Source organism: Bubalus bubalis, chromosome 11, assembly GCF_019923935.1.
Source record: "Bubalus bubalis isolate 160015118507 breed Murrah chromosome 11, NDDB_SH_1, whole genome shotgun sequence".
NCBI lineage: Eukaryota > Metazoa > Chordata > Mammalia > Artiodactyla > Bovidae > Bubalus > Bubalus bubalis.
Window position 1 is genome coordinate 88,426,226 of NC_059167.1, and position 16,309 is coordinate 88,442,534.

The 16,309-nt window shown below is 39.3% G+C and overlaps 1 protein-coding gene across 8 annotated transcripts in view; it reads right to left on the reverse strand.

The window, feature by feature from the left end:
- Positions 1–16,309, reverse strand: part of MAP2K5 (mitogen-activated protein kinase kinase 5) — a 266,618-nt gene that overhangs the window by 233,022 nt on the left and 17,287 nt on the right. For all 8 annotated transcript variants that reach the window (XM_006052082.3, XM_044925392.1, XM_006052081.3 and 5 more), the window contains exon 3: positions 10,027–10,094. In XM_006052082.3, coding sequence (XP_006052144.1) covers positions 10,027–10,094 — 68 coding nt within the window. The remainder of the gene's footprint in view (positions 1–10,026; positions 10,095–16,309) is intronic.

Consider the following 16,309-nt stretch of genomic DNA (forward strand, 5'->3'; position numbering starts at 1 on the left):
GTTAACTTCAGCCACTTCGAAGGTTTCAATTACCAGAGGAGTCACTGAGACTAATTAGGAGCTGATGAATCACAAACCTTTATTTCCAGCCCAGATTTCTCTCCTAAGATTCGGAACACACCCAACTAGTTGTCCAGAGGCCCCCTCAAATTCAACAGGTCTCCACCTCTCCCACCCTCCCTCATGCCCTAGGCCTGTCTTCCAACAGATGGGCTCACCATCAGGATGAATGACATCACCATGACCTAGCCTCCCAAACCGGCTATCTGGGAGCCCTCCAGACCACTCCTTTCCTTCTTCCCCACACCTAATCCATCACCTTCTTACTAACTCTACATTCTCGCCACTGCTCATTTCCTCAAGCTAGGGCCCTCCATGATCGAGCCTACCTGCCTTCGCAACCTCATCTCAACCCTCCCGCACTGTCCATACCGCAATGATCACAGGCAGTGCCTCCTAAATACACCAGGCATCCTTTCACCTGGGCCTTTAAACACACTATTCTCTCTCTTCAAACACCCTTTCCAGTCCCCTTGTCCTTGCTACTCCACCTAGACACTACTCTCTTCAGGAAGTCTTATCTGTCTTCAAAGCTAGATCCGGTGCTCCTTCTCTGAGCTCACAGAATACTAAATGCTTAGGTATATGAGAGCACTGATCACTCTGCCTGGTATTTCTGAGTCTTTCCTGTCCTTCCACATGAAACACTCTTTCCTTTCTTGTTAACTTCCCTGACTGAACCATGAGCTTCCTGAAGGAGTGAACTATATGTTCACTGCATCTTTACCACCTAGCATAGGGCTTGGCTAGATACTTGCCATCCGATAAATATTTACTGTATGAAAAGCTGGCTGGAGGCTTCCCTGGTGGCTCAGTGGTAGAATCTGCCTGCCAATGCAGGAGACACAGGTTCGATCCCTGATTTGAGAGGATCCCACATGCCACAGAGCAACTAAGCCCATACGCCACACTATTGAGCCCGTGCTCTAGAGCCCAGGAGCCACAACTACGAAGCTCCATGTGCTGCAGCTCCTGAAGCCCATGCACCCTGGAGCCTGTGCTCTGCATCAAGAGAAGCCACCACAGCAAGTCTCACACTGCAATGAAGAGTAGCCCCCACTCTCTGCAACTAGAGAAAGTCCACGTGTAGCAACAAAGACCCAGAACAGCCAAAACAAAACACAAAACAAAACAAAAAAAACTGGCTCTATGAATAAAGGGGCAAATCAGTGAGTGATCTCAGGTCCCATCTCTACATTTACCAGCCATGTGACCTTGAGAAAGGCAGGCAACTTTGTGCCTCAGTATTCTCAGCTGTAAATATGAAAAAAATATCTGCCTTGTTCACCTCACAGAGGTGTCAGGAACATCACAATCATAGAAGCTGGTATATAAGAAACAATTTTATAAAGTACTTGAAAGATATCTTAAAATAGGGCACCATGTTACTATGACTCTCCCACTTCCAAGCAACAGTACATACAAGAAAAATGGCCATAACAATAGGGTGACATAGAAACCACTAAACAAGACTGCCGAAATCTTCAGACCAAGTACAGAGGCAGCATTTAAGTAATGTTCATCAAGGCTGAGTCAGTATGCCCTCAACTCCCCTATAAATAATAATACAAATGGAAAGGTACTGTAAGGAACATTGTTTCTCCATCTGGAAGTTCATCAAGAGCATGGACCATGTCTCATGTATTTTATTATGTCTTATGCCAGAGGTGTTAATCTGGTGTCTATATGGGCCTTGGGAGATCCTTGAACTTCCTGAACTCCTAGGTGAAATGCTGCACTGTGTGAATTTTCTGGGAAAAGAATAAATACATTTCCTCACATTTTCAAAAAGACCTGTCTCCAAAAAATCTAAGAAGCTAGTAGAGTATCTAGCCATAGCACTGTAGCATATGCATAATGGCCACTCTGCATATGTTCAAGGGGAGAAGGCCAATAGGAAATAATACAGACATAATGACTACGTATTCTCATTGGTTAGATCTCTAACTTAGTGGCAAGTCTTACATATCAACTCAAATCAAATTTATTATTCTTCTATACATTTATAACAGAAAGGTTTCTAATCTCTCCTTAGCATGCCTTCAAGCAGACAATATAAAGAGTACAGTATGAGGATATACTTATAAAAAAATAAGCATGCTGGCTTTTCCTATTAATGATAAAATTTTTAAATTCCTGTTTTGTCAATACTCCAAGCATACCCCATTATATGTAGCTGAGTCAGTAATTACAGCAATAATCAATAAACTAACGAACTATTTGCAGTCCATGGTTATATAATTTAGTTTTCCTGGTGAAGAACTCAACAACCTTAACTCTGTCAGATGGCTACAAATTCAATTACAACAATTACACTCAGCTATGTCATCAATTACACTTTCTTTGAATTATTTCTTATACTTTAAATTTAAGACATATCCCTTCTATGATGCTCACCTCTTAAGAAGCACACAGCAGCTCCTTAGTCAAAAATAACATATGAAGCTAATCTATTTTGAATACCAAATTAATAACTATCTTTATTATCTGGCTTCAATCCCTGAAAACTCATTTCCTCTGCCTTGAGGTGACTACAAGGCACACATGTTCTTTCTTAGATGACTCTAGACCAAGGGTCCACATATGGCCATGGATTGATTAGATGAAGAGAAAGAAAATCACAATGAAAAGTCTTCCAATGAAAGGTCAGCAGGGAACAACTCTGGGGCCTCTTTATAGATCAACGTTACCAGACAAATGTATTTATTAGTGATTTGAAAATGAAACAGACAGTAAGTTGGCCAAGTTTAACGATAACACTATTTGTTTTGGACAGTAAAACTATAAATGATGTTAGGGAACTCCAGATGGTCTTAATAGGAATTGAAGTTTGGATAGCCAACAGCAGATGAAATTCAACTTGGCCGAGTTTCAGGTAATGCGTGTTGGCAGAAGTTTAAACTTGTATTCAGCGATGGGTCCAAAACCTGTGGGATCCTCTCAGCTAAGGCTTTACTGGTCACCACCATGGTTGGCTGGAGGCACTGCCTACACTGGCCTTTCACCTGATCTCTAAGTTGTAGCAATTCTGCCATACTTCCAAAGGAGGAGAAGTTTAAATAGCTTCAGGGAACCTACCACTTAAATAAAACAGGAGCATCAGGTCATAAAGATAGCAGGCCAAACAGGACATTCCCTTACAAGTAGACTACTTTATTTAGCCAGCTCCAATCGTGTTCAACAAAGATTCAGCCTACTGCTCAGATGTTGTTAAAAAAATTAATGAAAAGGCAGTGAGGATGAGTAAATAATATATAACAGAGAGACCTGTAATAATAGAGACAACTTGTTTTAATTTCCAGTTACAGTTTATACCTTTTTGGACATATTATAGTCATGAGTTGAAAATGTACTGAACTCCTCTAACTTTACTGTGTTATAGCAAATTTATGTTCACCTTTCAGATATATATAGAAAACACCCCTCTTGTTTCCAGTAAAACTGGCCCTAAGAGAATGGGTTCATTTGGAGGTGCTAACAAGAGCCTAATGCCTTGGTTATGCCCCATAGCAACCTGACTGCTAGACGTCCATCATCTCTGTCCAGTCCACATCTCTCTGGAAGAGAAGCTCCTACGATAGCCCCTAAGAGCCTAATTGATGTCCTGCATTTTTCGGTCCCCTCATGTCAGCTGCCTCAACATAGGACCCCAGAGGACCCAAACTGTAGGTCATCCTGAGCCCTCCATAGAGAGGGAGCTGAACTAAGAGCGTGGACATATTAATGACAAAATATTGGTGGTTCAAAGCCCCAGAATACTCTGGTGCCACCCTGACTGAGGCCTGCTTATGCTGTCTCTTCCTTTGCTTCCACGAGCTACCTAATAATCTGATGCAAACTGCCATCTGCTTCTGCTTCTTGTTAGCAAAAATGTCCTGAGGTATTTCAAAGAGGGGCTAAATAAGGGGGCACTACATTCTTATCACTATTTCAAGGACATCCATATGTCCCAGATAACATAGAGAAGAAAGTTAAAATAATCTGCCTCTGAAAAAAAGTTTAATTCTTTGACTAGGATGATACAAAAATACAAAAATTTTACTTATAGCTTGGAGTACGACACTATTCCAATTAAAAAAAAAACAAAAAAACTAATTTACAACACCATTTATTTGGGCTTCCCGGATAGCTCAGTTGGTAAAGAATCCACCTGCAATGCAGGAGACCCCAGCTTGATTCCTGGGTCGGGAAGATCCACTGGAGAAGGGACAGGCTACCCACTCCAGTATTCTTAGGCTTCCCTTGTGCCTCAGCTGGTAAAGAATCTGCCTGCAATGCGGGAGACCCGGGTTTGATCCCTGGGTTGGGAAGATCCCCTGGAGAAGGGAAAGGCTACCCACTCCAGTATTCTTAGGCTTCCCTGGTGACTCAGCTGGTAAAGAATCTGCCTGCAATGCAGGAGACCTGGGTTTGATCCCTGGGTTGGGAAGATCCCCTGGAGAAGGGAAAGGCTACCTATCCTCTTCAGTATTCTGGCCTGGAGAACTCTATAGACTGTAAAGTCCATGGGGTCGTAAAGTGTCATGCTCTATACCTTAAAGCATGATACTATTCCAATTTAAAAAAAAAAAGCTAAATAATTTCCAACACCATTTGTTTATTGCATTCAGTTTTCCTGTCTTGTTCTTTTCACCGTTTCCCTACCCTACCAGGAGAGTATCGAGTATTACCAGTTGTTTGGATGGATCATGACAAACGATGGGACTAACCATTCACTGAAGACCAAGCTATTTTGGTCTACAAAGTAAGCTGGACTGACTTAATGTGGAGCATGTTTAAAAGCACCATGTGGAAAAGAGCTTCCAATCTCTGCTCTATGTAGAAAACTTCCTAATCGTAAAGGCCCTAAGGCTATTAAAAGTTTAACAGCTAACTGGGCAACACATCCTAAGGTAAAATTCAGCCCTGTAGGAAGGAAACTTCAAAAGCCCAGAGTATTTCTTTATAGTCCTTTTCAAACTCAGGTACACTAACATGCTACTAAGTAGCATTATTTTTTTGTTATCAGGAAAACAGTGGTATTTGCAAAGCTTCTTCTGTAGGATCTCAATAAATGCCAAAACAAAAACATCACTTAACCAGGAGTGAAGACTGGGATTCCAGGACCTAGGTCTGTGTCCAGGCCTTCCCATTTATTAGCAATATAACCTCAAACTGAATCTGATCTTGCTGGGCCTCAGTTTCCTTATCTGTAAAATGAGACAGCTGGACAATGGTCTCAAACAGTTGAGACGAACCCTCTAAGGGTTTCTTCCAACTCTACTTGAGCAACTATGATTTTTTTCTTTTTTAAAAAAATTTATTTTTTAATTGAAGGATATTGCTTTACAGAATTGTGTTGGTTTCTGCCATACATCAACATGAATCAGCCATAGGTATACATATGTCCCCTCCCTCTTAAATCTCCCTCCCACCTCCCTCTCCATCCCATCCCTCTAGGCTACTGCAGAGTCCCAGTTTGAGTTCCCTGAGTCATGCAGCAAATTTCCACTGGCTATCTATTGAGCAACTATGATTTCTGAGGCAATCTCCAAGTTATGCATAAAACTAGGATAAAGTGAATCATATCCCAATTTACAAGGTGCTACAGAAGTCAAAGGGTATTCTCCCTCATGGTACCCAACATCTAACAAGGTACACTAGAGTCAAGTATGTCAAAGGGAATACTTACACTCCAATAATACACAATGTCTGCCATAATGGGAGGTGTTACAGTTAAACCCATCCCACATTCTTCTGGCAATGTGGAGAAATGGTGTAAATAGAGAGATTAGGCAAAATGAAGAAAATAATTCTTATTAATACTGTTTTCCACTCATACAAGCCTCTCAGTATCAAGAGAACTAAGTGTAATAAACCCTTTACTAGCCACAGGATTTAGCAGAAACAAATACGAGTCCATTTACAAAAGTAAGATGTACTGCTGAGTTCCTTGAAGAAAGGTCACCTAAAAGCAGAGGTTAACATTAAAACAACCCCCACCTATAACTCAGTCTCAATGATAAATAAAGCTTACGAAATAAGGCCCAGCACTGATGTTTCATGCTGTAAGGAAATGAGGTCAGCACTACCAGACAACAATACAAAAAGATGGGAGGAGAAAAGCAGCAGACTATCGTCTATCCTTCTAGAAAATGAGAGAGGAGAACAAGAACAACAAAACAATTTAAACTACTTTAAGGGAGTATTTAACAGGGTCCTTTAAATAATTAGCAATGATCAGGTATTTAGTTTTCAGGATATGTAGGTTGGGTGTATTTTTTTTTTCTAATAAAGCATTTCAAATTCTAATTAAAAAAATACTTTATGGAGAAATTAAAAAGATACAATAGTGTCAGAGGAAAAGCCACGATCCCAGAAGTGGAATATTCTAACAACATAACTTACAAGAAACTACGCTATAAAAACAGATTGTTGATTAACACAAACTCATAACAAAACGCAGAGAGCGATCACAATGGTGCTGTAATAACACTTGGCTGCTGAATTCTCTCAATACATTAAATATCTCCTTGGAGACCAAATTACTTTACATTTTCTTAAAAGACAATTTATTATAGCTTTGTTTTCTTCTCATTATCTCTTAAAAATATATCTAATGAAGAAAAGAATACAACTTCTAAATAACACATAAAATGGTGCTAATGTGTGACAACAGACTTTGGTTAATGTGCTAGTTATTATTTAACAGCACACAACCTACTGTCATGACAAATCCTTACCACAACGCGACATTCTGCGTGTCACATGCATCAAAACCACTGTATGCCGTTATTACGGCACACATGAAATTAACAGCCTCAGGCTGCTGGCAATTTAAATAATTGATAAGTTTTCAATTAAAAAGGCAACATTTTCAGGTCTAATACAAAAGTCTATTTAAATTACTGATACAAACTTATGCTTCTGATGGCCCAAAGCCAGAAAATGCTTACATCCAAGGAGGGGGGAAATTCTGCAAGTTTCAACTCAGACACCGTAGCTTTTTTTTAAAAGAATGATTAAAGGATTTATGGCAAAAACATGTCTAGTTTTGCTTTCCCCATATGGTTTTTAAAGAAATACTAAAGTGAATGCAAATTTATTGAATTCCACATGAAAAGCATAGCTTTTTTTTTTTTTTTTAACAGTAAATATGTGGTCCCAAGTCCTGGAATCAAAATTTTTCAGAGCCAAACCGAACTTAAAAAATAAAAGGCCAATACAGGTTTTTAATACCAGGTTGGCAACTGAAGACTGTCAACCAAAATCTATTGTGAGGTTAAGTGCAAATTGTTCTCTTTATGGCAAAACTGTAACCCAAAGGAATTTCAACCATAAAAACCAAAACAGATCAAAATGGCAGCCAACCAAACCTGTTTGTGCTTTGAGACAGAGCTTCCTCTACTCTTTACTATTTAATTGTTTATTCAGAGCCTGACTCTACATAAACAAAGAGTATCTGATGGTAGAGGCTGCCTCAACAGATAAGAGCAAAAGGAAATCCAGTTAGGTTTTAAATAACTTAAAACCTGTTATCTCTCTCAGGGTTATTTTCATTTTCATTTTAAAATAATCTGCTCCAACATTCACAATCTGGGGAGTGGAGCTCTATCTTGGGGCCTCAGGTTCTTATCTATGAATATCAAGTGAATTAAAGAGAAAACTCAGACCTCATCATCTAGACCCCATTCTATGAACCACTGCCAGTTTACAGAAAAAAGTTTTCACCATCCCCAGCAAATGAACGAACATAAGAAAAATGTAGTGAGTTTTACATAAAACTCTCTGAGGAACATAACCTTAACCAGTCAGTCTGGAATTTCCGGGTCATTGCCAGGGAGGTCATCCACCTGACAGACCCCTGCTGTTCCCCAGAGGAAGGTGACCTTGCCTGAAACCATCAGCTCTTGGCTAAAGTGACTTCCTTGTCCTGTCTCCTGCCACGTCTTTAGAGTGCCTTTCTATCTGCTGGATGGGATGTTGCCCAATTCATGAATCATTATATAAAGCCAATAAGATCTTACAAAATGTACTCTGTTTTTTACAATTTTTAAAACTTTTTTTTTTAATTAAAAAAAAAAAAAAAGCTCATTTTTTAACACATAGAAAGCTCCCAGTACTAATGTGCAAGAAGGTGGGTGGGAGAGCAGCAGTATGAAACAGCGAAGGAGCACGGGCCTTGGCACAAGGAGAAGCTGAACGTATAGTCCATATTCATACTCAGATAGCTGTAAGACCTTGGGCATGTCTCTTAACCGTAGCTTCCCCGTCTGAAAGGTAGGGATGATAATATCTACTTTACAGAGTGATGATTAAAGCCAAAGGAAACTAAATACCTTAAGCATCTAGTGTAAAATGGGCACTCAGCAATGGAAATAATTATGACCACCACTAGGATCACATGTAGTGACACTTCTCAAAGAGCACAGTTTGTTAGATCTTCCCAAAAGTACATTTTTGAAAGCACAATTTTGTGTGAGATCATGTCAGAGACATAATGAAAGTACATGGATGTCAGCAATGTTCTCTCTGCAGTGGATCCATGTGAAAAAACTGGAATCCATCTGTGTGTGTGTTTCTAAAAATAGGCATGTCACATTCTCAGGAGAGGTAGTGGATCAATCAATACTAGTGCTAGACCTTTCAGCAGACAATCCTACTCTGCCTTTCAAGGTACTGATGAGCCCTGCTCTAAATTCTCAGGGCACAAAGACTCTCAAATAAGTTAATGTGAAGTCAATGGGAAATTGACTTTTCTACTCTGTGCTGGTCTGAATGCAACGCTCTGTTAACCATGCCATCCTTCTTCTTCTCTTTCCTCCTACCCTAAATTAAAACTCTTGGTGGAAACCCATACAGATATTTTACAGTTTTCATTACAATGAAACAATATCCTGGTTAAAAACCTACAACCTAATCATTTGCTAAGATTAGAGACTCACTGAAAAGCCAGGGTGCCAGTTCCATCATTTCCACCATAATACCACTTTGCATTTGTATAGAATTTTTAACTTTTCAAAGGGTTTCACATCTATTATCCCATTTGACCATTACAATGACCCTGTGCAGAAGAAAGGACAAGTATTATTATCCACAATTGACAGATGAGGCAACTACTGCACAGAAAGGTTAAGTGTTCTGCCTAAGGCCGGGAAGCCAGAGAAGGGCAGTGGTCTCCTGACTTCCAGTCTAATGCTCTCTTCACCAGACCACTAGAGAAGGTTTTGTACACAGACTGCAAGCTCAGAAAAAATAAAATGAATTAAGAAAAAATGAAATAAGAGAAAAGAACAAACCAGGGTTCAGGGAGCTATTTCTCTCCAGAGTAGCTAAATTATTCAAGCTTAGTATTAAAGTTTTAGAAATGTATCCTTTTTTCTTGTCTATCTACCTTGGCCCTGAGACAAATGTTAATGCAAATTTTCACTGAAATTTGAAACACAAAAGAAAAGTCATTTGGGGATATATTCAAATCACTTAGATTCAGTAAGTAACCCTGCAGTTCGTTTTAGGGTGGGGTGGTTAGTATATAAAATCACTGAGAGTACATCTGTAAGTCATGTATCCACATTAAGCCAGCAGCTACATTATAACTACAGTCTGTTTGGAAGGGGTGAAAGGGATCTCCAGTTGAAAGTAGATTTTGAAAAATTTTTTAGAGCCCAGGGGTTCATTTTTAATGAGCCGTTACTTTAAGTACTGCATAAAAAATACAGGAAATTGATAGTCCATTTAGTCTGCGCCATACCTAATGCAAAAGTCATTAAGATGCATTATTCTTAATGTTCATGATATGATCAGTAAGTGTCTTTTGAAAAGAATGCCCTTAACTTTCACGTAAGGAGATCTTTAAAAATTTTACATATTGTATAGAAAAATGTTAAGAGCAACTGTGATTTACTTTCATATCTTCACTACATCAAGAAACTGCATCCTCAATTACAACAAGATTTTTAGAAAAGCCCTCATTAGTAGTAGACTTACATATGACAGCATTGCCTTCATTTCTTCATCACTTCTCACTGTAATTCGATCACCATCTTCATCTTCATCTGTTTAAAAAGCAACATAATGTACGTGGTAAGATTTTTTTAATATACGAAAACCATGTCAGCTGGAAACATAATACAATTGGTTTGTACAAACTTGATGTCCACATCCCCAACACTGTATGTTGCAGATGTTGACATTATTAGCTTGCTGTATTGATTTTTTTGTTCAGAATACAACAGAATCTCAATAAAGAACTATAAATTTTAGGGACAGCTGAAAATTAAAATATTGCTCATGTCATTTATGACAGGAACCTAAGTTAAAGCAAATACAGGGATTTCCCTGGCAGTCTAGTGGTTAAGACTCTGGGCTTCCACTGCAGGGAGCATGGGTTCAATCCCTGGTCGGGACACTGAAATCACACATGTTGCATGGCACAGCCAAATAAGTAAATAAATATTTTAAAAATAAAGTACATACAACTGGAGTATGAACAGGTTTGGTTTGAAGAACTTTAAAAACTGAAGAAAGGCCAATCTTATTCAACTATGAGTACTTTTTGCTTTCCTACACGGCACCCTATCCCTCTATTTCTCCATTCTTCCTTTCTCCTGGCAATCTGTCATGTCATAATAGCATAATAAAAATGGCTATCATTTACTGAACACTACTATAACACAAGGCACTGTGATTTATGCTCCATACACCCTTAAAAGCCTCATAACGATTCTATGATGTGGACAATATGACTTGATTATTATCATTCCCTTTTTTACGGAACTGAGAGCCCAGTGTAAGGTTAACTTACAAAGCAACTGTAATACAGTTCTCCTCATAACCCACTTGATCTCTCATTTTCTGAACTGTTTCACTTATACTGAGTACTTTATGACCACAGAAAGCTTCAAATGGTGATTTGCACTACTGTGAAATCATTTAAAATGTCTTAAAACTAGAGGATAATAAGACTTCACAAAATACTGAACAAGAATGGGTAAATCTGAGTAAGTGGATCATCAAAGGAGCCACATCCAGAACAATGCACTAATTTCACTGATCCTTCCCTTAATTAAAATAGTCGTGAAATATGTCTCCAAAACTGCTTTCTGAACCTGAAGATAAGTCAAGCAAAAATACCAGATCTTGTTTTTAGTCCCTAATGAAACTGTCCACATCTGATCACTCATTCATCCATACTATCTGCCAGGCAGAATGACTTCTGGTTATTTCTAAATATTTAGCTAGCTATTTCATCCTTCTGAGGATAAAGATCTGTCAACAGGAAAACGGCATACTTGGTAGACTCTAAATGTACAGTTGATTGAAAAATGCCAAAAACATTTTGAGCAAGGGCAACATTGATGGAAGCCATACACAGCCTCCCAAGGGGACAGCGCGGAAGGGACAGGCTGGCTCTCAAACGGGTGCCTCCACTGGTGTGCATTTCTGAAACCAAGCTAGGATTTATTTATTTATTTATTTTGGTCACTCTTGGGCATCTAATTGCTGATTCGATCAGAGGCAGAGAACCTGATCCCAGGCCTGGAGAAAAAGACAAATCTCTCATCATAAAGAGAATAAGCTAGCATGACATGCTCTGAGAACTCTTACTGAAAATATAGGGGGAGTTCAGTTTAGCACCCGGATCTTTGCCCACCATACCTCAGCAGGCCCTCCCTCCTGTCTAGCTGCTTTTTTTAAGATAGCCCACTGTTTGGTGACCAGGCCACGGGAACCCTAAGAGGGAGACTGTTTTCTCTCCTACTTAGCCTATTTCAGAGCACAATGCTACCTTCTTTTCCTCCCTCACAGCCAACAGCAATCTGACAGTACGAGGGAAAGCAGCATCTGAATTTGTCCTGTTCAGTGACCAGGCCAACAGCTCTCACTGGGGTTTTCCCTCCAGAGTAACTGTTCTGGATCCTAGACACAGGTTCACTCCTGCAGAGTTCCGCAACTGGAAGTAAATCAGTATCATCAAGTCACACTGAATATTCACATAGCTAGGAGCTGCAACAATCACCACTGGTATTACCTACCAAGAGCTGCCTCTCTTAAGTATAAACGGCACACAGCGGTCACCTTCAGGAACAAAGAAGGCATATTCCTACGGAGGTTACATATACAAAGAACTACACAGAAATCCAGCATTTTCCTTCCCTCTCTTTCTTTCTTTAAGCTATAGGCTAGAGTCAAACTGGGAGAAAAATGCTGTTCTAATTTTGGAAACAGATAGTTCCTACATAGGTTCCAGAAACTAATATTTTCAAGGTTAAGTCAAAAAGCTGTCACATAAATGCAGGAAACAAAGGAGAAAAAAACAGACACTGTAAAAAGGAATATAATGTTACATAGCACCACATATGAAAGCGCTTTACATTTTTTGTTTTAAAAGCAAGTTAAATTCTCAGTTTGGATGTGGACTAAAATGATTTGTTCTTGATGAAGTCCTGAAGTTGGTAAAATTTTCGGTCTGAATGAAGTGGCTTCATGTAAACCTCATCGCTGCACCACAGCTAGCTGTAGAGATGCTGGCTGCAAAGGGACGATGACCTTCAAATCCCGATACACGCTAGACTCAATGAGGCACTGTCCACATGCAATGAACAAGTACTTGGAGTTAATAAAACAGGTGAAGAGCCTTTTTATAATTTTTAAAGAGAAGGCACAGATTTCAGAAAAAAATTGTTTCAATCACAGTCTCTCTAAATCAGTAACAATAACAACAAAAATAATTCTCTAAGCTCTCAAGCTTGGGCTTGAACCTTTAAGGCTACTTAAAACCAAAGACTGTATAATTCTAAAATTCTATGAAATCACTGAAGGATTAGTTCAGTTACCATAAATAATCTGGTAACTGTGAGGGAAGTCAGTTACCAGAATAATCTCTTACTTAGCAGTTCCATAGAAAGCAGCGATGAAACACTAAAGGGCACTCTGCTCTAAGTGGACAGAAAAAACTTAAGACAAAACGCCAGAGCAACTTCGATGCAAACCTGAAGTGCTGTCTCATAAGGAGACAAGGGAACTTGAAAGACGCATTCTAATAAAGCCTGAGGACAGAATCAGGTTTATAAGACAGAGTGATTAGTAGTTCTCATGGATTAATGAGAGGCTTCATTTTATGTAGGAACTACTTTCCCTTACAGATTGCTCTTTGAAGGACTGTCTACTTCATTCTTTAATAATTGCAATTAGTAGTTTTAATGAAGACTCCTTGTTCTTGTCAGAAAGGAGACCGAGTTGAAAAAGTAATTACACTAAGAGAAGACAAATGATTCTGGCCCAAAGGCAAAATCTAAGCCATGATGGCAACCCAAGAGCAAATCATTGGCTTTGAAATTTAAAATGAGAATACACTTCTCTCTAAAGACAAGGAATTTCGAGAAAGATATACGAAGGGCCAATGGGTACACAGAAAGGTGCTCCACATCTCTAATCATCAGGGATATGCAAATCAAAACTGAGATGAAGTATCCCCTCACACTTGTTACACTATCATTAAAAAGACAAGAGAGAACAAGTGTTGGTGAGAATGCAGAGAAAAGAGAACCCTCATGTACTGTAGGTAGGAATGTAAACTGAAACAACCACTGTGGAAAATAGTATGTGGTTCCTCAAAGAATTAAAATTACAACTAATATATGATCCAGCAATTGTACTGCTGGGTCTGTATCCAAAGGAACTGAAATCAGAAGTTTACGGAAATATCTGTACTCACTGTATTTGAGCATTCTTTGGCATTGCCCTTCTTTGGGACTGGAATGAAAACTGACCTTTTCTAGTCCTGGGCCACTGCTGAGTTTCCAATTTGCTGACATAATGAGTGCAGCACTTTCACAGCATCATCTTAGGATCTGAAATAGCTCAACTGGAATTCCATCACCTGCACTAGCTTTGTTCGTAGTGATGCTTCCTAAGGCCTACTTGAATTCACATTCCAGGATGTCTGGCTCTAGGTGAGTGATCACACCATCATGATTATCTGGGTTATTAAGATCTTTTTTGTATAGTTCTTCTGTGTATTCTTGCCACCTCTTCTTAACATCTTCTGCTTCTGTTAGGTCCATACCATTTCTGTCCTTTATTGAGCCCATCTTTGCATGAAATGTTCCCTTGGTATCTCTAATTTTCTTGAAGAGATCTCTAGTCTTTCCCATTCTCTTGTTTCCTTTATTTCCTTGCACTGATCACTAAGGAAGGCTTTCTTATCTATCCTTGCTATTCTTCAGAACTCTGCGTTCAGATGCTTATATCTTTCCTTTCCTCCTTTGCTTTTCGTTTCTCTTCTTTTCACAGCTATTTGCAAGGCCTCCTCAGACAGCCATTTTGCCTTTCTGCATTTCTTTTTCTTGGGTTTTAGAAAAGTCAGAGCAACCAGAGATTAAATTGCCAACATCCGCTACATCATCAAAAAAGCAAGAGAGTTCCAGAAAAATATCTATTTCTGCTTTATTGACTATGCCAAAGCCTTTGACTGTGTGGATCACAATAAACCTGTGGAAAATTCTGAAAGAGATGGGAATACCAGACCACCTGCCCTGCTTCTTGAGAAACCTGTATGCAGGTCAGGAAGCAACAGTTAGAACTGGACATGGAACTACAGACTGGTTCCAAATAGGAAAAGGAGTACGTCAGGGCTGTATATTGTTACCCTGCTTATTTAACTTATATACAGAGTACATCATGAGAAATGCTGGGCTGGAAGAAGCACAAGCTGGAATCAAGACTGCCGGGAGAAATATCAATAACCTCAGATATGCAGATAACACCACCCTTATGGCAGAAAGTGAAGAGGAACTAAAGAGCCTCTTGATGAAAGTGAAAGTGGAGAGTGAAAAAGTTGGCTTAAAGCTCAACATTCAGAAAAGTAAGATCATGGCATCCGGTCCCATCACTTCATGGCAAATAGATGGGGAAACAGTGGAAACAGTGTCAGACTTTATTTTTCTGGGCTCCAAAATCACTGCAGATGGTGACTGCAGCCATGAAATTAAAAGACGCTTACTCCTTGGAAGGAAAGCTATGACCAACCTAGACAGCATATTAAAAAGCAAAGACATTACTTTGTCAACAAAGGTCCATCTAGTTAAGGCTATGGTTTTTCCAGTAGTCACGTATGGATGTGAGAGTTGGACTATAAAGTTGAGCGCCAAAGAATTGATGCTTTTGAACTGTGGAGTTGGAGAAGATTCTTGAGAGTCCCTTGGACTGCAAGGAGATCCAACCAGTGCATCCTAAAGGAGATCAGTCCTGAGTATTCATTGGAAGGACTGATGTTGAAGCTGAAACTCCAATACTTTGACTACCTGATGCGAAGAGCTGACTTAGTTGAAAAGACCCTGATGCTAAGAAAGATTGAGGGGAGGAGGAGAAGGGGATGACAGAGGATGAGATGGCTGGATGGCATCACCGACTCAATGGACATGAGTTTGAGTGAACTCCGGGAGTTGGTGATTGACAGGGAGGCCTGGCGTGCTGCAATTCATGATGTCGCAAAGAGTCGGACACAACTAAGCAACTGAACTGAACTGTAAACAACTGAAGTATCCATCAATCGATGGATGGATAAAGAAGATGTGTATACATACACATACACACACACAGACACACACACACACAGACACAGATACAAAAACATGAATATTACTCAGCCATGAAAAAAGATGGGCGTTCTTCCATTTCTGACAACATGGATGAACCCTGAGGGCATTATGCTAAGTGAAATAAGTTAGAGAAAGACAAATACTGTATGATATCACTTATATGTGGAATCTAAACAATTGAAATTCAGGGTTACCAGGGGTTGTCGAGTGGGGAAACAGGGAGATACTTGTCAAAGGGTATATACTTACAGTTGTAAGACTAACAAAGTGTGAGGACCCAATGTACAGTACGGTGATTATTGCTAACAATATTGTATTACATACTTGAACACTGCTCACAGATCTTAAATGTTCTGACCACAAAAAAGAAACGCTAATTATGTATCAGGATGGACATGTTAGCTACACTACAGTGGTAATCATTTTGCACTACATAACGATCAAATCCACATATTATACACCCTAAAGTTTCACAACGTTATGTGTCAATTATATCTCAATAAAGCTGGAAAAAAATTTTAAGTAGACAATGAATTGAGAGTAATGACAAGTTAATAAAGGATAAGGAAGTAGATCTACATACCAAGCAATTTAGTATGACAATAACTTAAAATACTTTTCTGAATAAAAAGTAGGATATACATAGTCAGTCCATCTATCAAAGACTC